The 25,739-nt window shown below is 51.1% G+C and overlaps 1 protein-coding gene across 5 annotated transcripts; it reads left to right on the top strand.

Annotated features, from left to right (window-relative positions):
- Window positions 1-217: 217 nt before the first annotated feature.
- On the top strand, window positions 218-25,667 carry PSKH1 (protein serine kinase H1). Of its 5 annotated transcripts, none has more exons than XM_041769863.1 (5): window positions 220-352; window positions 7,350-7,436; window positions 10,682-11,702; window positions 19,273-19,341; window positions 23,424-25,667. In XM_041769863.1, exons 3-5 carry the CDS (start codon window positions 10,752-10,754, stop codon window positions 23,739-23,741), a joined length of 1,338 nt encoding a protein of 445 aa, XP_041625797.1. In that variant the 5' UTR covers window positions 220-352; window positions 7,350-7,436; window positions 10,682-10,751; the 3' UTR covers window positions 23,742-25,667. The 5 variants fall into 5 exon arrangements, with proteins under 5 accessions (XP_041625796.1, XP_041625800.1, XP_041625797.1 ...); XM_041769865.1 differs by lacking the exon at window positions 220-352 and adding an exon at window positions 365-902; XM_041769862.1 differs by lacking the exon at window positions 7,350-7,436 and having other exon boundaries at window positions 218-352.
- Window positions 25,668-25,739: the final 72 nt, after the last annotated feature.

Genomic DNA, 25,739 nt, shown 5'->3' with positions numbered 1-25,739 from the left:
GAAATCTGACACCTTCTCCCGACCTCCCGTGCTCCCACCCTGGGCCCAAGGCTCAGCTACTTCGAGGGTGACTTCGACTCACCCGGGAGACAGAGAAAGTCTCCGCCCCGAAGGCGTCGAGGGGCAGGCCACGCTCCGAGGGCGCTGAACGCTTGGCCGGGCCCTCCGGAGTCCGCCCCCTCACCGCCCCAGGGGCGGCCTGGGTTTGTTTTGGCGTAAAGCGCGCGCTGTGATGACGTCAGGACGCTGACGCCCGAGGATGGCGGCGGCGGTGGCGGCGGCGACCCTGTCCGCAGTCTGGAGAGGGTCAGCGCAGCCGCCGAGACGCCGACGACCCCGCCGCCCGCGCGAGGTGAGGCGGCCCGGCCCAGGGCGACGGCCCGACGGGCGGGAGGGGCTGGCGACCTGCGGCCATGGTCGCTTCCTGGTGCCCTGGGCCTATCCTCGCCCGGCCGGAGCCCCGTGCGCCGGGGCCTCCGGGACTGGGGCGCAGGCCAGGCGAGGGCTGCTCGGGATGCCTGGTGTTGGAGCCTGGACGGGCCTCAACCGTGCTGCTGTGCCGGGGAGCCCGGCTCTGGGGCCGCGTGGGCCTGGTCGACGTGCTCAGCTTCCCTGCCTGCTGTTCAGCCAGCCGGCGTCGGGCAGGGTGAACTAAGCAGGTTGTCCTCCCTGCTTTCTCGTGCCCGCCACCTACTGCACGCCCCTCCTTTGCGACTGAACGCTAGCAGCTGTCGGGCAGCCGGTCGCTTCCGTGTTCAGGCGGGGAAAAGCAGGCTTGAGCCTGGCCGGGTTGCCTGCTCCGCAAGCCAATAGCCTTCAGCTTACGAGGGGAAGCCCAGCTCCCCACGCTCATTCCCCCTCCACGAAGCTGCTGAAGCGATCGGTCCCACCTGAAAATTTGAGTAAGTGCTTCACTGCCTGAAACGGGATCCCTGGTGCCTACAGGATGAAGTCCAAGCTTCGCAGCAAGGCGCTCAGGGCTCTTCGTAATCTGGTAGAGGCCTAACCGGAAGTTAACACCTGGGCACTTCTCCCTTCTGTTTACAGTTGGTCGTTGGGACACTTGAGCCCGCTGTGTTCAGTGTTTTAATACCCTTGTACTTTAGATACGCATTTTGTAATATTCTTTTACCCCCACCCCTAACCACCAGAATGGAAAATTTACATCTGTCCTTTAAAATCCACCTTAGATTTCATTTCCTTTTCCAAGGGAGAAGGCTCCCTTGCCTTACAGGTAACCGTTGGCTCCTATGTATTTTATTCATGTGACTACAGTTGAGTATATCATGTGGTATCACGCGATGGTGGGTCTGGGTCTCCTGAGTGTCTGGCTCTATGCCTGGCATAAAGTAGTTGCTGAATGGACTGGGATAGGTTGCTGGTTTAAAACTAGAAATAGATTCACTGTATTATTGAAGCCTTATCAGAGACCAGGATCTGACATAAGGACAGCAAATATATATCTCCCGTTTGCACATGCACACATATTCCTGTGGTAGGTGGTGCAGCCCTGTCAACTTCCATGGTCTAAGATCCCTTGGGGTAGTTTTTCAAGATACAGATTCAAGAGTCTCTCTCTGATATTTGGATTCAGAAGATTTGGAGCCTGGTAGAAATCTGTATTTTGAAAAAACAAAACAAAACACATCTCAGAGGACTTTGCTCCCTGTTTGAACATCTATGTCATTGCACTAGGAATCTGTTGTGTCTTCTTTGTCCTGTAGGAAGGGCTAGCTGTGACATGTGGACTCCTGTTATAGCCTTGTTGCCCATACTGAGGGAGGCAGTATGATTTGCTGGTTAGTAGGATGGACTTTGGAGTCAGAAAGACTTGGATTCAGTTTTTGGTTTTTGTGAGATCTTGAGGTCTTTTGAGTCCTATCTTGCTCGTTCCAAAATAGCAGTAATCGTGCCTACTGTGTGTGGTTGCACAGAGGAATGAGAGTTCATACAAGATGCTTAATATAGTTGGAACTCAGGAAATGGAAGCCATTGTTATTACTAATGCTGCTTTTCCCAGAGTGTGTCCCTTGTCAAAAGGAGAACTCAGCTTGTTTGCTCTTCAGACTGAGCCTCATGTAGGAAGGTGCCTTATAGGATTTCCTTGAGGTGATTTCTGCTTATCAGGGAAAGCTCTGACAAAACTGTGCTTCTACTCAGGGCAGTTGCAGTTGGTCATTTCCCTAGAAGAGGCTTGGAATGCTGATTTACCAGAGGGTAGGTTTGTTGCATAAGCACTTTGTCCCTGTCTAATTGCAGTGGCTGTGCTTGTTGACTTGTATAAATGAGCTAGAGAAAGTGCAGCATTCAGGAAACCTCTTTGCCTCTGACACTGAGCTAGAGTTGCACCTGACCTGGAATGGAACACCCCTGCAGATCCTACTGTCTGTGGAATTTGAAACAGATACTGGGGATCTCTGTTGGTCGCAGTTCACAGTTAAACGAGTGAGACTTTGGTTTGGCTTTCTGTCTTACTTTATAAGTGTTAGCATGTTGTATGGACAATTCTGTCCTCTTCAGAGCTTCCTGACTGTGTGATATGAATGGGTTATAAGTGTGCCAAAGAATTGAATCGATAGCCAAGAACAGCCATCTCTCTCAACCTTAGGATACACAGAGAAAATTTTGAGAAGTACAGCCCTAGACGAACGGAAGCAATTCTACTTGTTGAGAGCTAGAGACTTATTTATTTGAACTCCTTTTCCTTCCAAGAATCTTACTCAGTGACTATTATGTGGATTTATGTTGGCTAGGTCATCACTGAGCTAATTCTTGGGACAGCTTTCTGTTGCTGTGGTATCTGATATGATGCTAAAGTAAAAAATGTAGTGTTTTCATTTTGTAGGGGAAGATTATCTCAGAGGGTCCCCTTCCAGACTGGCAGTCTTGAAGTGGCCTCACCCTTCATCATTAGAGAGATTCTTGTGTAGAATCATCTGTGCTGTAAGTTCCTTGAGAGCAGAGATTATGGCAGCCTTCTTTTTGTCTGTCACAGCCCCTGGCTGAGTTCCTGGCCCACAGCAGGAGCTCAGTAAATATTTGTGGGTTGAACCTTGGGATTTTGGAAGAAGAACCCCAGGTACATTGCCAGAGTCTGTATTTCTGATGATCAGATGGCCAGTGGGTAGGATGTTTTAGATGGAGCTGGGGTCATGATAAAATGAGGACACAGTAGACTTTTGAACTTTTTCCCTCTCAGCCCCAAGGCTGGAGTCTGTCCACCAGTTATTACCATGTAAAGCTTGGTGCCTAACTGGAGTCTTGAGAACCGGTGTCCTGAGTTACTGTATTCTAAGAAGAAGTCATAACAATTTTTATTATGAAATAATATTAAAGGTTAAATCATCTTGGGCACTGGGGTAGCTCAGTGGTTGAGCGTCTGCCTTTGGCTCAGTGGTTGAGCGTCTGCCTTTGGCTCAGGACCCTGGGATCGAGTTCTATATCAGGCTCCCTACGGGGAGCCTGCTTCTCCCTCTGCCTATGTCTTTGCCTCGTTCTTTGTGTTTCTTATGAATAAATAAAATAAAATCTTTTTAAAAAAAGTTAAAATATCTTTAGACTCAAACACTGCAATAATTTGGTATGTATTCTTCTGGCACTTTAAAAAATTCATATAATAGGCTGTACATTTCTTTTTTTTTTTAAGATTTTATTTATTTATTCATGATATACACAGAGAAAGAGAGGCAGAGAGACAGGCACAGGGAGAAGCAGGCTCCATGCCAGGAGCCCGATGCAGGACTTGATCCCGGGACTCCAGGATCGCACCCTGGGCCAAAGGCAGGCGCTAAACTGCTGAGCCACCCAGGGATCCCCAGACTGTACATTTCTACAATATATATTTTTTAACTTTAAAAATATAATATGTGGTGATGATTTTAAAAAATAACAACAGCACAGGAATATGTAAAGCTATAAGTGAAAGTCCTTCTCCCTCTACTCACTTATTTCCTTCCTTCCTTCCTTCCTTCCTTCCTTCCTTCCTTCCTTCCTTCCTTCCTTCCTTCCTTCCTCCTGTTCCCTTCACATTTACACACCCTAGAAGCAATCCCTGTCAACAGTTTTTCTTTTTCCTTTCGAGGATATTTTTCCATATATGTGTCCGTATCTTTTTTTTTTTTAAAGATTTTATTTATTTATTCATGAGAGAGAGAGAGAGAAAGAGAGAGGCAGACACAGGCAGAGGGAGAAGAGGCTCCATGCAGGGAGCCGGACGTGGGACTCGATCCCGGGTCTCCAGGGTCACTCCCTGCCTGGGCTGAAGGCGGCGCTAAACCGCTGAGCCACCCAGGCTGCCCCAAAGAACATTTTCATGAACTTGTTTGTGCAAATATATCTTAGACTCGCGGAAGTGGTTTTATAGAATTAGTTTTGAGAATGGAATTGCTAGGTGCAGTGTCCCTTTCATTTCAGAAAGCAGATGCACATATCTCCCCTTAAGGTTGCTGAGGTCCTTGTTCAAGGGTTTTCATCTGAAGTGACAAGCTCTTTTTGCCTGGTGTCTCTGCTTGCCTCGTGATGGTTAGAAGTGTTGTTTAGCAGTTACTTATTTCAGGGATTACTGGGAGATTACTGCCTACTTCATTTGATAGATTTTCAAAACAGTCTTTTCAAAATAGCATGATATAGAGATCTTCACAGGTGAAAGGTTGCAGAGCTTTTCTGTGGAGGACAATCTTAGGGGGTGTTACTGGAGAGGGCGGGTTGCCTATGGGCCCCTGCCAGGGACACAGCCACAGTCTCGGCTTCTGTGGCCAGGAAATTATTTCGGGATCCATCTTAGGCCTTTCCCCTCTCTTTCCCATGGGGTCAAGTCTGATAGCTTGTGGACAAACTTGCTTGGAGTTCAGTTAACAATCTGTAAGAAAAACAGGAGCCTGAGAGCTCCAGCTTCCTTTGTTGTTGAGGACATTTACACAGGTACCAAAGGAGCACGGCTCTGGTTTAATCACCAGTTTGGCTTCTTCCTGCCACTTGAAAATGTTTGAGGTTCTGGGACTGTTGCCTTGCAGCAAGTAGAAATCCAAGAGCCAGACCACTTTTCATTCATTGTTAACAAACATGAATGCATGCTCTGAGCTCAGCACTTCACTGGGTGCCAGAGAGTTCTAGAAACCTAAGAAGTGGCTTCTTCCTTCAAGAGGCTGAAAAATAGTGTTCTAAAGCAATCTAGAGTGCAGCAGTGAGCAGTGTGACCCAGATTATACTTGGAATGGTGGTTTCATAATATAGGCCCTTCAGAAAAGGTCCTCAGTAAAGGCCGGTTGTTTCATCAGCTGAATGTTCTGAAGAAGGATAGAGGCCTTGACCTGGTGAGGCTGAGCCCCAGACTCTTTGGAGTCTCCCTTGTGATGGAAGGAACTGTGAATGGAGAACTAGGAGATTTGGGTCCGTGCTTGGCTGTCACTATTTAAAGTGGCTGTGGGCAAGTTTCTACTTTCCTGGTCCTGTCATTCCTCAGTGAGAACAGTAGTGCTGAATGTTCATGCCCACTACCACACTGTAACATGCTTGCACTCCTTGGGGAGTCCTTGGAATCAGGCTGGGAGTTGAGGGTGTGGAGGCTGACTCTAGAGAGTTCTTCAGTTCCTTCTGCAAGATGTGTTAGGACTGGTATCATGAAGAGGAACAGTGACTTGTGATAGCTGGCATAATGTGACCTCCTTAGTCCTTTCTCACAGCCTGGTCACTGTGCTAGGGACATACACAGGAAGGCTGGGGGCAGGAAGACACTCTGCCCTTATTCCCAGAAGTTTTGTCAGACTCCTTCCCTGTTCCTATCTTTGCCTTTTCACCTGATCTCTGAGCAATGGGAATTTAACAGATGTGATTGGTGTGTGGAGCAGCTGTGGTAACCTGGATGCTGTTGGCTGTTGCCCCTTCCCAGAGCTAGCAGCCTCTCTCCTCCACTCTTCATCTAGTTGGGAAGGCGGAGTCCAAGCGTCAGCTTATTTTGGAAGACTTTCTAATTGAAACAAATGTGGGAGAAACTATGTCCCAGGAAGGAAGAAGGAAGGTCAGAGAGGGATAATTTTTGGCTCTCTTACTGCTGACTTGAAATCCCTATGCAGGCTTTGTTTAAAGTGAGAAGTCAGGCCTTTTCTTTTGTAAACCTTAGTTTTTCTCATCAGAACCAGACTAGATGTGCACATTTAAACAAAAGACCCAGTGCACATGCCTGGAAACAATTACTTATTTTGCAGATCTTGGGAGAAGACCTCCGAGCAGTTATGCTGGGTCACCCATGCAGTTTGTTTTCTCTCTGAATGGTGGTAGACATTGCTTACCGGTGATCCTGGAGGTCAGGGGCCTCTGTTCTGCCTCAGGAATCCTGACCCAGGAACTGTTTTGTTCCTGAGCTGCAGCCCTTTATAGCATTGAGAGTTTTGTGTTTTCCACGAAAGAAGAGATGAGTCTGCAAAATTCTAGTCCACAGTTCTAATCTTGAGCCTCTGTGAAAACAAACCTTGTTCCTAAGTATATTTGTTTAACATGATTTCCTGTGCTACTATGTAGGATCTCCTGGGCTCTTCCTTATGTTGGTGGAGGAATCCTTCCCTGTCATGAGAGAAAGATCCCTCATTCTGCTGAGAGTCATATTGACATACTGATTAAAATCTGAGCCCTTAGTCTGTGGTCTCCAGATTCCTCCTTTTTATCTAATTGAGGGCTCAGATATGTTTCATGAATGAGCTTGTTCCTTGAAAGAGTTAACCACACTACACCGATCAGTATCACCACCTTAGAATCTGGCCCTCGACTCACGGGAATTTGGTGGCCTCTGTGGGTTCTCTGTGACCCCTAAATTGCCTTAGCAAAACCTGCCTGGGTCTTCTTCTGCTGCCTTTGATGGGATCGTTTGCTGGCTTCTCAGTGACTGGGAGTGGGAGGTTTAGGTGTTGCCCCCTTAGCCCCAAGCACCACCCTTGGTCAGCCTCTTCAAATGTCAGATTCTACCTTTGTGTCATATGGATGTTGCACATGCACTGCAGCATACCCAAAACTGATCTCTCCCTGATACTTCCCAGATCTGTCCCTCCTGCTGCACTGCTGACCCTTCTGCCCAGGAGCCCAGGCAAGGGACTAGAGCTGCCCTCTCTCCTTCCTTTCACCCCTTAGGTCTCCCCTTCAGTCCTTGTCAGTTTTCCCGCTGACATCTTTCTGTTCCACCCTGCTATCTGGGCCACCACCCTCCTCACCCGCCCTTTTAATAGACTTTGACCCTCCTCCAGTTCTGCCTCACACTTCTTTTTTAACACAGATTGATTGCCGTCTTTGTAAACCCTTTGTAGCTCGGGTCAACTCCCTGGAAGGTCCTGGTTCCTCACCCTAATTTGTGTTGTCTGCAGCTTGGTTCCTGCTGCTTCCAGAACTTCAACCCAGCCTGCCCCCAGGCCTGTCTTCATACCACCAACGTGCCTGGTCCTAGGCCCAGGGTAATCTTTGAGTATGTTGTGCTCTCTGTCTGAAACACCATTCCCACCTCTCCTCAACTGACTCCTTCTTACTTTAAACTTAAATTCAGTGTGGGAGGGGATCCCTGGGTGGCTCAGCGGTTTAGTGCCTGCCTTTGGCCCAGGGCGCAATCCTGGAATCCCTGGGATCGAGTCCCACATCGGGCTCCGGGCATGGAGCCTGCTTCTCCCTCCTCCTGTGTCTCTGCCTCTCTCTCTCTCTCTCTCTCTCTCTCTCTCTCTCTCTCATAAATAAATAAATAAATAAATAAATAAATAAATATTAAAATAAATAAATTCATTGTGGGGGTCATCTCCGGGAAGCTTTCCCTGAGACCTGTGTCACTCTACATGTATGTTGTTATTTCTTCTTCCTTCCTTCCTTCCTTCCTTCCTTCCTTCCTTCCTTCCTTCCTTCCTTCCAGATTTTTATTTATTTATTCATGAGAGAGGCAGAAACACAGGCAGAGGGAGAAGCAGGCTCCATGCAGGGAGTGACTCCCAGGTCTCCAGGACCACACCTCAGGCTGCAGGCGGCGCTAAGCCGCTGCACCACCGGGGCTGCCCTATGTTATTTCTTAAGCCTAATACTTACTATGCTGTTTTGAAATTATCTCTTCCTATGTTTTTTTCTTCATCTTACACTGTGACTTTGACCGTGTTTTGCTTTTGTATCTGTGTGTGTGTTAAAATGTAATCTACATTGGACCATGTCTTATTCATTCCCATATCCCTAAGCACCTGGTAGATATTTGTGAGATAAACTAAAATATATATGGATCTCTATCCCCAGTTCCTGGCACAGGGTTCCTGAAACCCTCGTAATTTCAAAGTGATATGAGCATGAGGAGCATCTCTGTTCTAATATTTGGCCTTTGACCTTAGTTCTTGATACAGGCTCCTGAAACCCTTGCAATTTCTTGGTTGATAGGAGTGTCTTTTGTTCTAATGAGGTGACTCTGAGTCAGCTCCTAGGTGACTCCTAGATGGGAACTGGTCACCAGAAAGACTCAAGCTATGATTAGAAGATTGGAATTTTCAGCCCTGCCTCTTATTCTCTTGAGAAGGAAGTAGGGCTGAAGATGGAGTTAATGATAATCATACCTATGGGATGAACTCTCCATAAAATTCCAATAGTAGAGTGCTTGAGGGACTTATGGCTTGTTAAGCACATGGAAATACTGAGAGAATGGTGCACCCAGAGAGAGCATAAAAGCTCTGCACCCCTTCCCACATGCCTTGCTCACCATCTCTTCCATCTGGATGTTCACCTGTATCTCTTATCATATCCTTTAATAAACTGCTAAATGTAAGTGTTTCCCTGAGTTCTGGGAGTCTCTCTAGCAAATTAATTAAACTTGAGGGAGTTGTTGAGACCCAACCTGATCTATGGCCAGTTGATCAGAAGAACAGGTAATAACCCAGGCTTGTGACTGGCATCTGAAATGTATGTGAGGGAGAGAACAGTCTTAGGGGACTGAGCCCTTAACCTGTGGGAGCTGACGCTATCTTTAAGTAGACAGTGTTAGAACGTAGTTAAATTGTCGGACATCTGGCTGACGTTACCGAATTGCTTGGTGTAGGGACTCCACACATGTGATCAAAGGTGTCAGCAGTGAAGTGTTCTAGGGGCACTGGCTGACTCCAGTCGGTGGAGTGTGCGACTCTTCATCTTGGGGTTGTGAGTTCGAGCCCCATGTTGGGTATAGAGGTTACTTTAAAAAAAAAAAATCTGGGCAGCCCTGGTGGCTCAGCGGTTTGGCGCCGCCTTCAGCCCAGGGTGTGATCCTGGAGACCTAGGATTGAATCCCAGGTCTGGCTCCCGGCATGGAGCCTGTTTCTCCCTCTGCCTGTGTCTCTGCCTCTCTCTCTCTCTCTCTCTCTCTCTCTGTATCTCTCTGTATCTCTCATGAATAAATAAATAAAATCTTTAAAAAAAATTTAAAAAGTAAAATATTAAAAAGAAAAGAAGTGAAGTGTTCTCTGTGAAGGTAAAAGAGACACATGCAGTGAAGAAATACACAGTACGAAAGAACTCTTTATTTCCTAACATAGAAAGGAAAAAAGCTGTGTTTCTTTTTCCTTTACAATGTTTGGTAAATGTTTGACCTGAATTGATAATTTTACCCCTAATTCTGTATGTCATAGTCAATAGGAAATTCTCAGCTTCCCTCTTTGACCTGTGGAGCTCTTCAATAGACTTAAAGAAGGACGGCCAGGGTAGAGGTAACCTCTGGAAAACAGTACTTCAACACTTCACCTTATCAAGGCCCCAACAACCATAGGGTTTTATGGTTAGAACATCTCTAAGAAGCACATGGAAAAACTCTTGGATCCTCATCCCAAGGAAGCAGAGTACCCTGATCCACAGCCTGAGTCACATCAAGATGAAACTGTTAGTGTCCTTTCTGAGCTCAAGGTTCCCTTTGTCTCTTGAATGAAGCCCAGGATAGTTCGGTAGCTACCTGGTGGCAGTGTGCTAAGATTTGTGGTCCTAAGTTTACTGGGGTTGATTTCAGCTAGCTTTGGGATTTCAGCCATCCATGTGGTGAACTGAAAGTGGAAGATCCTGGAACAGAGTGTTAGACTGCCAGATGAAGATGATGCTTTAATGGGAACCATCTAGGAAAGAGTAAGGTTAGGGCAAAGAACCAGGACAGGGCTGGTAGTGTTGGCAGCAGTTGTAGGAGGGAATCAATGCCTGCAGGAGGCCTAGAGGGCCTGGAAAGCTATCCTTAAGGGGTGCCTTGGGGAAGTGGCTTTCTGAGCCATCGTAGGTGATAGCGTTGGAGAGCAGGCCTCCCAACATTCCACACCCCCATTTCAGAAAAGATGAGTCAGAATAATAAGAGGAATGATTTTAACATTTAAAAAAAACTTTGAACTTTGACTAGGATAAGAGACCCAGGCAGAGTAGGGAGGAGGGTGGGGGCAGTGACAGCTAAGCCTGGTGCATGTTCTTGCCCTGCACTTGGGGTTGGAAAGCAGCATGAGAATCAGATCCAGGGAGATTAAGTCAAGACCATGAAGCTCAGGCCCAGCCTTTCATCTGGACCTTCCATTGAGCACTCAGGGACCAAGGCCATCCTTCCTTCTAGAGAACCATATTAGAGTCAGGTCTTCAGGCTACATTTATTGGGGAGCAAGAGAGAGGGGATGAGGGTGACTAGTATCCTTTCCGCGGTACTCCTGGCTATACTGACTTGCCCTTTCTTCTGTGTGCATAGGTGTAGACAGGGCATTGCCTGCAGAGCAGGTCCTGCCAACCTCCCTGGAGAGGATGCCCCCGTGTCCGTGATGGGCTGTGGGACAAGCAAGGTCCTTCCTGAGCCGCCAAAGGATGTCCAGCTGGATCTCGTCAAGAAGGTGGAGCCCTCCAGTGGCACTGAGAAGGATGTGCACAAGCACTTCATCACAGAGGTGGACAGTGATCTTAAAGCTGGGTTCCCAGCAGCCAGTCAGTGTGCAAACCCCTGCCCCAGTGCCCCCATTACCAGCCACACAGAGCCTCCTTCAGATCCACCACGCAGGGCCAGGGTGGCTAAGTACAGGGCTAAGTTTGACCCACGTGTGACAGCCAAGTATGACATCAAAGCTCTGATTGGCCGAGGCAGCTTCAGCCGAGTGGTACGTGTGGAGCACCGGGCAACCCGGCAGCCATATGCCATCAAGATGATTGAGACCAAGTACCGGGAAGGGCGAGAGGTATGTGAGTCAGAGCTGCGTGTGCTGCGCCGGGTGCGTCATGCCAACATCATCCAGCTGGTGGAGGTGTTTGAGACGCAGGAGCGTGTGTACATGGTGATGGAGCTGGCCACCGGTGGAGAGCTCTTTGACCGGATCATCGCCAAGGGTTCTTTCACTGAACGTGATGCCACAAGGGTGCTGCAGATGGTGCTGGATGGTGTCCGATATCTGCATGCACTGGGCATTACACACCGAGACCTCAAGCCTGAAAACCTGCTCTACTACCACCCAGGCACTGACTCCAAGATCATCATCACTGACTTTGGCCTGGCCAGCGCCCGCAAGAAGGGTGACGACTGCCTGATGAAGACCACCTGCGGCACACCCGAGTACATTGCTCCTGAGGTCCTGGTCCGCAAGCCCTACACCAATTCAGTTGACATGTGGGCACTGGGTGTCATTGCCTACATCCTGCTCAGTGGCACCATGCCCTTTGAGGATGACAACCGTACCAGACTCTATCGGCAAATCCTCAGGGGCAAGTACAGTTACTCTGGGGAGGTGAGTCTACCCTGTCCGGGGATAGTGGGAGGCCCTGGAAGAGGGGGTGTATCCGGCAGCTCTTGATCAGGGCATGTGCCCTGAGGGCTCTGCTCATGGGTTCAGATAAGTAATGTAAAAATGATGAAGTGAGATGAGTAGGGTATCTTAGTTTGGGTTTCCCTGAAAGTGAGCCCATAGACTTGGGAGCAGGTAGTATAATTGGGATTTGAGTCTAGTAAACACAGGCAGAAGGGTGGAAAAGTGAGGCAGAAAGGAAGGAAGCCAATAAATGGCCTGTGGAGGAGCCAACTGCCACTGTGGGCCTTTGGAACTTCCAATGGGACCTGGTGAATAATCACGTGGTGCATGCCTCAGAGTTGTATCACCGAGGGACTAGAAGGTGGGTTTTAACCCATTGACTCCTATAAGAGTTAAGGATTTCTTTGTGGGGAAGGGTGTCAAACCCTTCCAGGCTGTCCTGAATGCTGGCTAGTGCTGGAAGTCTTTAGGCTGAGAAGCGGGGAACACAGGTACCGGCATCTGGGGAGCTGTCTGCCTGCACAGGGGCATTGCAGTTGTAGGCAAACTCAGAAGGCAGCTGGAGCGTGTGAGCCACAGTGGCCACTGTATCTGTTCCACAGGGACTGAGACAAGCTACAGTGACCGTGCCCTGTCGAAGGGAGCCCATGCTGCTCATCTCTGCCCAATTTTGCCACACAGCCCAGAAGATTCTGTGTCCCCAGATGCTCCAGTTTTTTAAAGAGAAGCCAGAAAATTTGATCTTAAAATGTTGGAATTCCATTTATGTATTTAAATACTACCTTGTGTGGCAACAAATACTAACCTGCAGGCCAGATTCAACCAGTAGACCATCATGACGTGTGTGTCTTTGGATCCACTGATTGTCTTGATATGTGAAAAAAATTGTTAGGTTTCAGCACTGCTGGGAACTGAAGGAAGGCACACAGAAGGAGTGAGCTGGTTGGTCCTTAGGCAGGATGCTAACTGTGGGGGACATGAGGCTGACCTTAGCAAGAGCAGGTGCTGTAAGCATAATGGTGGGCTTGGGAGGGTGGCAAATAACAGAATGTGCAACGGTTTAAATGGGAGGTAAAATAAGCTTTGCAGGATGCTGTCAAGGCAGCGAGGGCCCCTCCCCAGGTGCTCCCTGCAGAGCGCTCCCAGGCGTGGGCTTCCACAAACAACCCATATGGAGGGGAGGAACCAACTGCCTTCTGAAACCCAGCTTTCCTTCCAGGGGTTTTGGACTGGGCCCTCTCTGGCCCCAGCCAACTGGCCCAGAGCAGCATTTCCAGTAGGAGTCACCCCAAAGCCTTTTGCCACTTTGTCTTCAGTGCTTGAGGTCCATGCCCCACCAGACTCCATGTCAGCTTTCAGACGTGATCGTGGGGTCAGTCAAGGACTCCCTGGGAGGATGGTGACTGGCATTCCACATGTCCAAGTGGTGCAAGGAATGGAGGGAAGCCTTCGTGGTTAGGCCAGCTCTGTGCTGGCCACAGGTGAAGGAGAAAGCAGAATGTTCTCTAGCTCTTCCCTAAAGTTCTCACATCTTCTTTGCTCCACATAGATTCAGATGGATTCAACAAAACAAATGCTGGGAAGCATTTGGCTAGCATCTAGCTCAGGCTAGAATGGCATAGTCACAGAGGGCACCTCTCCCATCCTCTGGCCAGATTTCATCACAGGGCAGAAGACCCAGGATCCACCTCCCAGAGGCAGTGTTATACCAAGGCCCCACCTGGCCTGCTGTGTGCTATGAGCTCTTTGTGGTGCCCGGCTGTTGGGGGTCTGGCTGGCAGAGGGAGTACCGAGCTTAGCTACAGTAGAGAGGGAGGTTTCCCAAGAGATGCTGACAAAGGGAAGACTTTCTGAAAGTCTATTGGTTTGCCCAAGAGTTCTTAATTCTGGCAGTTGTTGATCAAGCAGTTTATCTAATTGGGGCTTGCAATCTTGCTAAGCAGCTATTGATTATCTGTGGCTGGGAGAATGACAGGAGAATGGGGTGAGGAATGGACTCAGGCTCCCTGCTCTTCTTATAGCCACAAGACTGAATCCTGAGACTGTTTCCTGCTCTGCTAGAAACACAGTCTGGGGCTTCCAATGTTCTGGGGGGCACTTCCCAGCCTTGCCTCCCGCCCCATTTATCTGAAGCTGAAAGCAAGAGTTAGTTCCCAGTTCCAGAGCCAAATTCCTGGCCCTCCCCTGAGGGCATCTGTCCCTTACAAAGAGCTTCCCTGACTCCAGCAACAGGTTCTACCACCATCTGATTTGGGTGGAATTTGCCTGGGGTGCTTCCTGGGTGAGGAGGTGGAGACCAGGCATCTGTCTTTCTGTTCTGCTGACCATTGCCTACCCATAAATGCACCTGGGGTAGATGCAGAGAGACATGAAGGTCTGTTTTCCATCCCCAAGAAGCTTGAGATTGCCTGGGGAGAAAGAACTAGGAGTGGGAAATGGCCACAGAACAAACCCTGCCAGTGCAGGCCTCACCACTAGCCACTGGGCCTGGGCACTCTGAAACAGGAGGTGTGGGGCTCAGGTCAGGTGGCTGGGCTGATCCCCCTTCGTGGGGCTGGGCCCTGCCTCCACCCTCAGTCCAGCCATCTGTCTTCTGTGTGATAGTCATTTGCTCTTCTGAAGGCCATCCAAGTGAGTAAGGCCCTGCCAGAAAACCTATCTGAGAGCATATCATGTTGAAAGGAGGGTGTTTTGATCTAGCTTCCTCTGCAAATGAAGGACCACTCACTTTGAGCCCAGCAAGGTTTGGAGGTGTGCATTCCTCCCGACAGTAAGTACATGGCAGTTAGTGCCTTTCTAGGGGCACTTTTCCTGCCCCCTACCTTCTCATAGTGATGTCTTCTGTATACCAAGCCCTATCCAATGAGCTTGTTCCCTGAGGCCTACCGTCTGTGCAGTCCCTTGTCAGACTCAGTGGTTTCCATGGACTTGAATAGAGGGCGTTTGAGAAGGGTCAACTCTCAGGAGGTGGGCTCTGAGAAAGGGTCATTGCTGACTGTGCTCAGAATAAACAGGAAATTGGGAATAATAATCAACCTGCAGGACAGGTTGATGAGGCTGGGCCAGGCCTGGTATTTGGTGTTGGTGTTCGGCTCTTTGGTGCCAGAGGCAACTTGGAGATTGGAAGCATAAGGTGGGAGGGAGCCCTCTGGGTTCTTGAGAGTGAAGGGGGAATGCAGCAGGAAGCGTTGTTGGAGACTCAACAGGAAGAAGATTGATGGAGGGACTGTTGCAGTATTCCCAGTTGGGGATGAAGAACCTGGCATCTTGGGGGTGTTTAAGGCAGATCAGAGGTTCCCGAGAGTGAGCTCCACATTTTGTGAGCCAGTTTAGGGACAGAATCCTCCTGCAGTTCGCAGGAGCATCAGCTTACAAGGGTTGAGTGAGAGAGTTCTCTCACCTGGGAGGCTGCTGTCTACATGGTCCAGAGAGTGTGTAGGCTCCTGCCTTGACATCCCTAGGGAGACTCCAGTGGTGGAGGGAAGTACACCAAGTGGCTGGCTCCTGCCACACAATCCTGACACTGTAGATACTCCAGCCCATAGCCCTGGCTCCATTCTGCCCCATTTCCTACACACTGTAGGTCCTAGATGTTTGCTTCATTCACTCCCCATACTAAGCTTTGGTCAGGCTTTTCCCTGTGCTCTGAGTGTTGACCTTAGAAATTTGACCAGTTCTGAAAGGTTCAATTCACAGATTGCTCCCGTTAAGAATAGTGGTGACTGGGGATCCCTGGGTGGCTCAGCGGTTTAGGGCCTGCCTTTGGCCCAGGGCATGATCCTGGGGTCCCGGGATCGAGTCCCACATAGGGCTCCCTGCATGGAGCCTGCTTCTCCCTCTGCCTGTCTATCTCTCTCTCTGTCTCTCTCTCTCTCTGTCTCTCATGAATAAATAAAATCTAAAAAAAAAAAAAGAATAATGGTGACCACTGTGTAATGCCTTCTGAATACCAGACTCAGGGCTAAGGGTACTGTATCCAACATGTTTAATCTCCACAGCAGTGCTGCCAAGTGGGTATAATGCCTGCATTTTACAGATGAGAAAACTGAGGCTTGTGAGGTTAAGTAACCTGTCCATGGTTCCACAGCTAGAGCATAGCAGGCCTGGAATTTGAATCCAAGCCATCTTGATGTCAGAATTCTTGGCCTCTCCATCCCCACAGTCTCTGTTCCCTGACTTACATGCCTCAGCATGTTGCCAGAGTCTTTGGTTCAGTACTTTCTTGGGTTGTTGCCTATATACATCTCTCTTCTCAAGCCTATAAGGTCCTTGAGGACAGCATGTATATCAATACATAGGTTTCCAGTACTTTCTCCTGGCTTTTCCTGAGGGAAACACCAGCAGTTGTTGGTGATGCCTTGGAAAAGGACCCAAAAGTGACTGGCTGGCAGGCAGATGGGCGTAGCTCTGATGGCTTGGAAGCATTCTCTTCTTGGGGTTGGGCTCCAGGAAGAAGTGGAGAGCCTGCTGGAGGGGTGTTTAGTGGTCTGCTGGTCAGACCTGCTTTAGAAGCAGCTATGGGAATCTTGGAAGAGGAGGGAGTGCTGAGAAGGAGGAGGCTAAGACAGATAATTTTGAGAAGAGAAATCTGCATTTTCCCTGATGACTAGAGGTGCTGGAGTGGAGAGGGCCAAGCCAGGGTCATGTTAGAAGTGACAGAGAGAAAAAAAAAAAAAAAGAAGTGACAGAGAGACCCGTGTCGGCCAGATGTGAGGAAGGCCTTTATGAATGGGGGAGCAGTCTGAAGACACAAAGAGCCACCTTGAGAGAGGGAGCTTCTTGTCCTGAGAGATTCCAGAAGGGCTGGAGCAGCTATTTCTAAAGAAGTGACACAGAAGGTGAGTCATCACCTGTAAGACCTATACTGGAGGCTCGTTATGGTCCTGCTGACTTGGAGATGCTGTCATTAACTGCACATGAAATGTGACGTTGCCAGCCTAATGTTATTGCTTTTGTCAAGAGTTCTATTCTTAGAGGCAGGATGGTTGAAGAGGCTCTTGTGGGGTTGATGGCAGAGTGGTGCCATCAGCAGCTTTGTTGTCTGCTGCCTTTAGCAGCCTTTAATTGTCGCCCTCTGCTGGGGTCGTCTCTGAGCTATGGGCAAGCCTGAGCACAGGTGGGCTTGGGGCAAAGGTCCTCACAGTGGCTTGTTCAGGAGAGTAAGGGACAGAATCTTGGTGAGAGAGGAAGGCCACCTGCAGGGCCAGTCTGTCACCCCCGGGGGGATCAAGGTGGTGGGAGGTGGCTTTCCTGGGTGGGCCTCTGGGCTGTAGTCAGACCACCCATCCACTTGACGCCAAGGGGTAAGCCCTCAGGGGCAGTGAATGGGACCATCTTGTAGTTCTGATAGTCCTGCAGTAGGATGAGTGCCCAGAGCCAGAGTTCACATTTACTTCCCCACCTTAAAGTGACCCTAACACTTGTCATTCTGCCCTGGGATGTTGAAGATAAAAGGAGGTGCAGAGGATGTACCATATCCTGTGGCTCTCTGGGTGAACGGGGTCAGCCCCTATGAGGAGGCTGGTCATACAGCCTAGTTCATATGCCCTGGTAGGGACAGTCAGCCGAGTGGGGTTAGGACCTTGACCCAGAGCCATGGGGAGGACTTCCCCTGGGATATGGGAGAGACTGGGAGTTGTGTGCAGGCAGCACACAGACTGCAGAGAGGCAGATGGCCTGTTTTCAGGCTTGTGCTTAGATTCTGCTGGTGCATTTAACTGCTTCATGTTCCCACCTCCAGGGTGGATGGGGACTATGATGGACCATCGGCTCATCACTCTTCTCTTGCTTCCTCCTGCTCCCAGAGTAAGCGGATGGATTCCCGTGTCTGTTGCAAAAGCTGACAGCACAGGGAAATACAAATTGATTTAGAATTCTTTCCTGTGAGGTATCCCTAAGCCCTTCCTACTTGCCTCTCTGCTGTCAGTGCTGGGTGATGGTACTAGCTCAGTGCCAGGATCCCACGAGGACACGCAGATGCCCCCATACTTGTCCAGGAGGGACCTTTCTGGAAGGGCTGTCCCTACTTCACCAAAGCTCCTGGTACTCAGTAGGTATTGAACAGAGCAGTCTCCCTCCTTCATTTCCAGCAGATGCTCGCAGTCCAGATTCCTGACTGGTCACTGATAGATGGCATGATCTGGTCCTCTGGGTGTGGGCGGTGGACCCTCACTGGTCACTGTGCTTGGAGACCTCTTAAAGGAAGGCAGGGGTGGCTTCCTCGTGGTTGGGGGCAGGAGGCAGGATCTGCATAGAGAAGGGCAGTATTTCCCCTCTTGTGCCACCTCTGGTGTACCACTCAGCTCCCTGGAGCCCTATCTTCTAGGCTTCCCTCTGCCGCTGCTGCCCTGGTTACACAGTCCCCAAAGAGCAGTACTCTCCTCTGGTGGCAGAAACAGATGCCCATTCTCCCCACGTTGCTGCATTCAGCCATTCCTACCAAAATGCCTTGCCCTGACCACCTTCAGCTTCTCATTAACCCAGGGTCAGAGCCTCTTTCATCACTGCTATCTCCCACCCCCACCCGGCCGAGGCCTCTCCATCAAAGGGCTATATCATGGGTTGTGTTCAGAGCAGTGCCTGGTGTGCTGTCCGTCCCCTCCCTCTCCTGCTCTTCTCATTGTCTGTCTCCACCTAGGTAGCTCGGCCCACTCACAGGCCCTGTCGCTTCTAGGCTCTTGAGTTCTTGTGGGAGCTGCCACAGCTGTTGTCTCCCACAGTCTGACCTCTTTCAATCCGCTGACAGCCTCCCACACTCATTCCCTCTGCCCCCACTGAGTGGAAAACACACTCACAGGTGGATGGGGTGGTTAAAGGGGACCTGATCCAGCCACTCCCCACCAGCCCTGTCTCACAAGGTCCCCCTTCTGGGGCATGCCTGCCTGGCCTCAGTTTGTCTCCCTGTGTAAGTATAGTGCCCAGACCTGAGCTTTGCTCCAGTGTGGTCTGGCCAGCTTCGAGCAGAAGTCTCCTTCCTGCCATTCCACGTGGACCAAGTACCTGCCCTGTGCCAAGTCCTGTGTACCAAGAGTTCGGAGACACAGGCTTCAGTGGGGATGACATGCTAGTCAATAGCCACCAGGGTTCTAACTGTTTCAGAAACCAGAAGGGAGGAGGTTTTTTTGGTATTGAGTTTTTCTTTTAAGAGCCAGGTTGGCCTTAGTAGAATCTGTGAGTGGAGATAAAAGACCACTCTGCAACAGGCTCTGAAATCCAGAACCATCCAGGCCTGCTTCAAGACATCATTAAAAGCAGACATTACTTAGTTGCTGGCACAGGTTGCCAACATCCCCCTGATTCCAAAGTGAGCACACAGCATCCTTCCTGACTCTTGAGTTGTACCCTGTCTCTCTCCTGTCCCTGTCCTTCACTTTGTGGACTCTGGACAGGGACAGATGGGGGCGCATGAGTTCATTTTATTACTCATCTTAGGTTTCCGAATGCAGCTTTACTAACCTTTAAGTTGTCATGCCTTTTCTTGTTTTATTTTTACCTTCATTCTCTGCCCCTTTTAAAAACTCTATTATCTTCCTTCATTTTCTCCCCTCAGGCTCTCTCCCCTGAGGTCCTCTTTCCTGCCGTTCAGCCCCCACCTCATCCCCTGCCAGATCCTAGAATGGTAAGTGTCTTGACCAGAGGAAGGGGCTGCTGGCTCCCCTGCCACACGGTCTCCAGCTATGCTGAATTCTCAAAACCCTTTGCCTCGTGGGCCACATCAGAGTATGCTGTTCTTGTCATACTAATAGTTCTGCTCTTCTGAGTAAACCCAAAGCTCCATTTCCCAGAAACATGCTCTTTTCTCTGTTCTCATTCAGGCCCACGTAAGTACAGGAAGGAGGCCCTTGAGGGTGGGAATGCTGGGTCTGAAAATATATCTTGAGACAAAGCTGAGGGAAGACTGAGTCATGGGAGCAAAGCCCAGTCTTCTTTCCTCCCTTCTTTCCCCTAGCAGCTCTTTGGTGGGGCTAACTTCTCTGCCAGGGAACCTTCCCCAGAGTCTTCATGGGCTAGAAAAGAACCCATAGGGGTCAGGAGGTTCAGGCCACTTAAATGTTAGATGCTATGCTTTCTTTTTTTTCTTTTTTTAAAGATTTTATTTGTTTATTTGGCACAGAAAGTACAGGCAGAGAGAGAGGGAGAAGCAGGCTCCCCCCTGAGCAGGGAGCCCAATGCGGGACTTGATCCCAGGACCCTATAGGATCATGACCTGAGCCAAAGGCAGATGCCCAACCAACTGAGCCACCCAGGTGCCCCAGATGCTATGCTTTTGTTCCTCATGTGCAGCCAAGTGAGGAAGAAAGTGAGAGAAGAAGAAGCGAGAATCTAAGAAGCGAGATCTTCTTAGATCAAGGACTTTAGGGCGCCTGGGTGGCTCAGTCTATTAAGCACAAGCAAAGGGGTGGGGAGAAGGAAAATGCATCCTCTGAGCTGAAGTGGAAAGCCCTTTCTGATTTAGTGCCTCCCTTTGAAGGGAGGGTTAGATTCTGCTGGTCCCTGAGAAGCAGGGGATGAGGAGCGTAAAGTTGGTAACGAAGTGCTCCGGAAGAGTTGACTACCCCATTTTGGCTTCTCTGCTGTTATAAAATCAAGAGTAGGTACCTTAGGGGCACCTGGCTGACTCAGTCAGTAGAACACAAAACTCTTGATCACAGTGTCATGAGTTCAAGCCCCACATTGGGGCTTAGTTAAAAAAAAAAAAAAAGTAGGTACCATAACTGCAAGGGGATAAGTATTCTGGGGGCTACAGACTAGGGAAAAGGAGTCAGCTTGGTGGTCAGAAATAGGGTGGAAATGATGTCCCTCCCCCCACAACCTGTCCTTGTCTCTTGGAATGGGGCCCAGCCCTTTACCCACACAGCTCATAAGAGACTCATAGAAAGGAGGGTGTAGGCTCTCACCCTGAGTGTCAGTTGTTCTCTGATCCTACAGCAGAGGGAAATACGAGTTTGGAGGCAAGGCAGACTGATAATTAACATTCCCTTCCACACGCTGTGCTCCATGTCATCCCAGAAACAGGTGGAAGCCTCTGGGAGACTGGTCAGGTGGTACCTGGAGCCTGTCCCTTCTGTCAGCCACTTGTGCCTCACATGTGTCCCTGACTTGGCTCCAGGTTTACTGAGGTGAGAATTCTGTTTACCCAGAGCCAGCAGCTAGAGCTATGGAAATGGAAAGGCATGACTGTTTATCATTCTTTGTCTCACCCAGGATGCTACCCAGCCAGTCAGTCATAGGCTGACAGACATACTCATGGGGCTCTGGAGGCCCAAGCGTGTTGGGGAGGCGGATGGGTTGGTCTGTGGGTGTTGAATATTTTCCTAGGAGGTACTAAATTGGACATGGCCCTGAGTGAGTGTGGAAAGCCTTACTTTTCCTTGCTGAGTGCTGTTGGAGGACTTGGCGGGGCTCCCAGGGGCCACTGTTCGGACAGGCCACCTGAGCCCCTGTCTCGCTGTCAGTGAGGACACTTTCCTGGATTTGGCCCGCCTGACTTCCTGCTGCTCAGTGTGTGAGGGTTAGGCTGGGTGCCATTGGCATAGCATGATTCTCAAGTCAGGATGGCTCAAGTCACGTTGGCTTGGGGGACCCACCTGGCCCAGCTGTTCACAGCTCTTCAAAAATGAGGAAGGCGAGGGCCTGCCGGAGAGGGCTGGCCTGGCCCTTAGATGAGTTCATCGGCATTGTGCACACAGCTGTGTGTACACAGTAATCGGAGAGGCAGGCATCTCGGGAGGAGCAGGAGGCGTAGATCAGTCTGGCTCAGTTTGTCACTAACAGGCTGGCCGCTCGGGGAGCAGCAGGGGTCGATGCCCAGTGTGAGCCTGTGCCACTCTGGAGATGGAAGTGCTTACGCCCCCAGGATGGGTCTGGTGAGAGGCCCACCAAAGACCACAGTGGACTAGTCTGGAGCTGCAGGGGCCTTTGACTGGGTGTGGCTGTGAAGTGGGGAGGTACCTCTGATCCATCTGTGTTTAGGTTCCTGGCTTCTGAGTCCAGCTTTGCCACTCTCTATTCTGTAGTCTGCAGAGGAGTTACCCTCCTCTATCTTGGCTGGACCAAGGGGTAAGCGCAGAATCCGTGTGCCAGCTCTGTTTGGCTCGCCTGGCCTGCCAGCTCTGTCTTCAGGCTGTGCCACTAAGAGGCCAGAAGGACCTGCACTGTGTTTCCCAGTGACTTCCCTTTTTCGTGGAGCCCAGAAAAGCCAGTCAGGCAGCGTGAATATTCCTGTACCCCAGCCTGCTTAGCTCCTAGGTTTCGCTGTGTCCATCAGTGGGCCCATCAGGCCTGCTTCTTTCCAGGTCTTCAGTGAGTGACAGGGGCTGCAGTATCTGTGGTTTAGACTGGCTGACCCCTCCTGGTGGCTTCTTGTGTTCAGGTGGCAGCAGCAAGCTGCTTTCTCCAGTACTGAAGCTTTCTTGAACTGTGAGCCAAAACCTACTGTGGCACCCAGTCCGTTCACGCATATGTCAGCCTCACTACGGGAGCCCAAGCTGTGCAGGCCTGCAGGGAAACTAGGACCGGGCTCTGTATGGGGGAGTGCTGTCTGCCACTCTGTGCCCCCTCAGTGCTCTTAGCAAGGTGTTCTGGGCTTCCCTGGCTGTGCGTCCTGAGGGCCGTTATCTTCCCGGGAGTCACTGGAAGCAGGCCCGTTAGTGACGAGGACCATTAGGTGGCTGTTTGGGAATGTGGCCTGTCGTTTTCTACCAGTTCTGTTTAGTATAAGTTGGGATTTGCCTTTCATAAAGCAGGTTAGGGTAGCAACTGCAAGTAGCCCTGCCCCTTCTTCAGGATTCCAGAAGAGTGTTCTCCTTGCCGCCCCCCCCCACCCCCATATAAGTGGGGAAGAGCCTTGGGGAAGAATTGGAGGTCAAGGAAGCTGAAGTGAGGGTAGCCATAGTCAGTGTTATATGGATCTGCTAGATAGGCATGCAGCAGCCCCAAATGTGGGCTCTGCGGCTTCCTGAACCCCCCTAGACAGTGAGTTCAAGGGTACCCCAGGGCAAAGAGCACCCTTAGGTGGAACAGGCAGACCTCACTGGTCAGAAAAAAGCGTGGGGGTCCCTTGACATCCCACCCGAACCTTCTGCAGCAGGCTCAGCAAAGGCCGTAGCTGCCCACCCCTTGGGAGGGTCAGAGCCCATGCTAGAGTGCCTCAGAAGATGCAGGGACTCGGGACCATCTGCCCTCCTCCAGGCTCCAGGGCCGCTGTGTGCCTGGCACCAGGCATGGGGGCTCACCCAGAGCACTATGGTCTGATGGGAGCGAGCACTGAACCTGAGATCACTGAAATAACGCTTAGCTCTGGGGGCTAAGAGGAATTCTGAGGAAGCGTCCTTTACCCCGGGAACCTAAGGATTCAGCCAGGTGGGGCTTCTTGACAGGGGCCACCTTCCTGAGCCAGGCTTTGAGTCCAGGTCTCCTTAGAAGTTTGCTGCTTGGGAAGAGGTACAGTCCTTGTGCTTTCAGATGGACTCCTTACTCAGAGAAGAGCCTCTGCTTCATGGCCTGGCCCAGCGCTGGGGGGGGGGGGGGGGGGGGGGGGGGAGGCCCAGAAGACTGTACTTGGGAGGAGACGGGCATTGCTTTTCTCGAGGGGAGAGTGCAGGGATGCTGGACAGGTCTAAGTGCTGTGGTGGTGGCATTGTCAGCATGGGGAGAGCCGTGTTCAGTGCTCTCGTGCTAATGCTTGTCCTTGGCCTCTAGCCCTGGCCCAGTGTGTCCAACCTGGCCAAGGACTTCATTGACCGCCTGCTGACGGTGGACCCCGGCGCCCGTATGACTGCACTGCAGGCCCTGAGGCACCCATGGGTGGTGAGCATGGCAGCCTCTTCATCCATGAAGAATCTGCACCGCTCCATCTCCCAGAACCTCCTCAAACGTGCTTCCTCACGCTGTCAGAGCACCAAATCGGCCCAGTCCACGCGTTCCAGCCGCTCCACACGCTCCAACAAGTCGCGCCGTGTACGGGAGAGGGAACTGCGGGAGCTCAACCTGCGCTACCAGCAGCAGTACAATGGCTGAGCCACCTGGCTGCAGTGCAGACGTGCCACGGTCCCAGCTTGGCCATGCACTGCCATGCCCTTTGGGCCCGACACCCTCTCTAGAGATAGGCCTGGGTGGCCAGTGGCAGGTGACTGGCCCCAGCCCCTTCCCTGTGCCTTCAGCAGCCCCTATCCTCATCCTGGGCCTGAGTCTGGTGTGACAGAGTGAAGGGAGCCCAGGGGGCTGCAAGCCCTGTGAACTGGAAGCCTGGCCTGGCACCAGTGCTCCTGGGCAACTGCTCTGCTATAAGTTGGGGAAGGGGCAGGACCTGGCCTTCAGGCTCCCTCACCCCTTGACTCTTCCCTGAGACCAAGGGGGTATGTCGTGCCAGGCGGAGGGCGTCCTATGGTCCCAGGACTCTTTGGAACAGTTACTTCTGAAAGCCTCTTCACTGAACCTTCTCTGGCCTCCCCACATTCCATTGCATCCTGATCTGTGCCCCAGTGAGAGGCCTAGGAAGCACAAAGCTTGTGCCTTGGCTGGACTCTCAGCCCCTGGCTAAGTCTAAAGTCTCCCACCTCTCACCCAAGGTCTTTGTTCCTTCATGGTGCCCCCAGGGACCCCTCCTAGCCCCAGGACTGGCTAGAACCTCTGATGGTAGGGCCATGGCATGGTCCTTGGCCCTTCTGGACTATGATAGCCATGTTAGTAGCAGGCTTGCTCCAGGCTCCAACCTCTCTCTCTGCCAATGAGAGACCTCCTGCCCACCAGGCCGCTGTTTTCAGTGCCTTCTTTACAGAGCCCACTATCACCTCTCTCTCCCCCTTGGATGCCCATTCTATTCCCTAGGTGCCTCCTTCCCAACCGTGGGGGTTAAAGGGAACCCCACTGCTGCTACCTGGGGAATGGGGGCACCGGGGCCAAGGCAGAGGCCAGGGGCTTTCCAGGGAGACCCCCATCAAGATTCCAGTGTCAGCCCCATCCGGTTCCACCCTTGGTACTGCCGGTTGCCCCTTCCCTTCAGGCGCTGCTGTTCCCTTCTCGCAGTGGCATGAAGGCGCCATCTAGTGTCTGACATGAGTTATGGGCAGCCTAGGACTGACCACTGTGCTCCTCCCTCATCCTCTAGAGAAAGTAGGAAGGAAGGACCTCCTGTATTTAGGAAAGGTCCCCAGGCTGCTCAGCCCTCCCCTTCTGCTGAGCTGCTGTGCAGCTCCAGTTGGAACTTAGCCATACTGTGTGACCTGCCTCTGAACCCTGAGTGCCTGGCCTTCCCACAGCTGGCCTTGCCTGGTCCAGCCTGTCCCTGCTTCCTTTCACAGCATTACCCTTCCAGCTTAGGCTCTGCCGAGTCTCAGGCTGGAGGGACCCCCTGCAGGAGGTGGGTGGAATTAGGTGGCTGCTTTCCCAGAGGCCTGAGCCAGACCATCCCCATGTCGGTCATGGCACCTCCCCCGTCTCCCTCCACCAGGCTGGAACCCAAGTCCCGTTCCTCCACAGCTGCTTTTAGTGAATGGGAAGGATCTGGGGCCCAGCCGGGAGGGATTGGCCCTCACTGTTTCTCTCAGTGGGTAGCCTTGCTCCAGGCCCCTGTCTTTCTGCAAGTGCCACCTCCAGTGAGAAACAAAGCCAAAGAGACCGCTCTGGGCCAAGTTGACTGTGCCTTATACATCTCCCATCCCAAGTGTTCCTGGCACAAGGCAGCGGAGAGCCAAATCCTCAGAATTCCCCCCCATTTCCCCAAGTGTCTCGGGGGCCTGAAGCCCTGGGCATTCATTTTCTCTCTTGTCCAAAATAGGCATGGTCCTAAGGGTAGGACAGAGGACATTTGGAGACATGGGCCTTTGATAGGCCCACCTGGGCTTTTATACCATGGACCGTGGCTGGAGAATGTGCAGGTATTTATTTTGTGTACTCTGTTTGTAAATGTATCCTCTGTACTCAATAAACAGGCTGCCGTCCCCAGGGAAGGCTGCTCATCCATTCTGACAGCCCAGACTCCATGCTGTGGACTGGGGGGTTGCCTAGGAAGAAGAA

Source organism: Vulpes lagopus, chromosome 10 (assembly GCF_018345385.1).
Source record: "Vulpes lagopus strain Blue_001 chromosome 10, ASM1834538v1, whole genome shotgun sequence".
In the NCBI taxonomy this organism is placed as follows: Eukaryota; Metazoa; Chordata; class Mammalia; order Carnivora; family Canidae; genus Vulpes; species Vulpes lagopus.
This window is presented reverse-complemented; position numbering and strand designations above follow the sequence as displayed.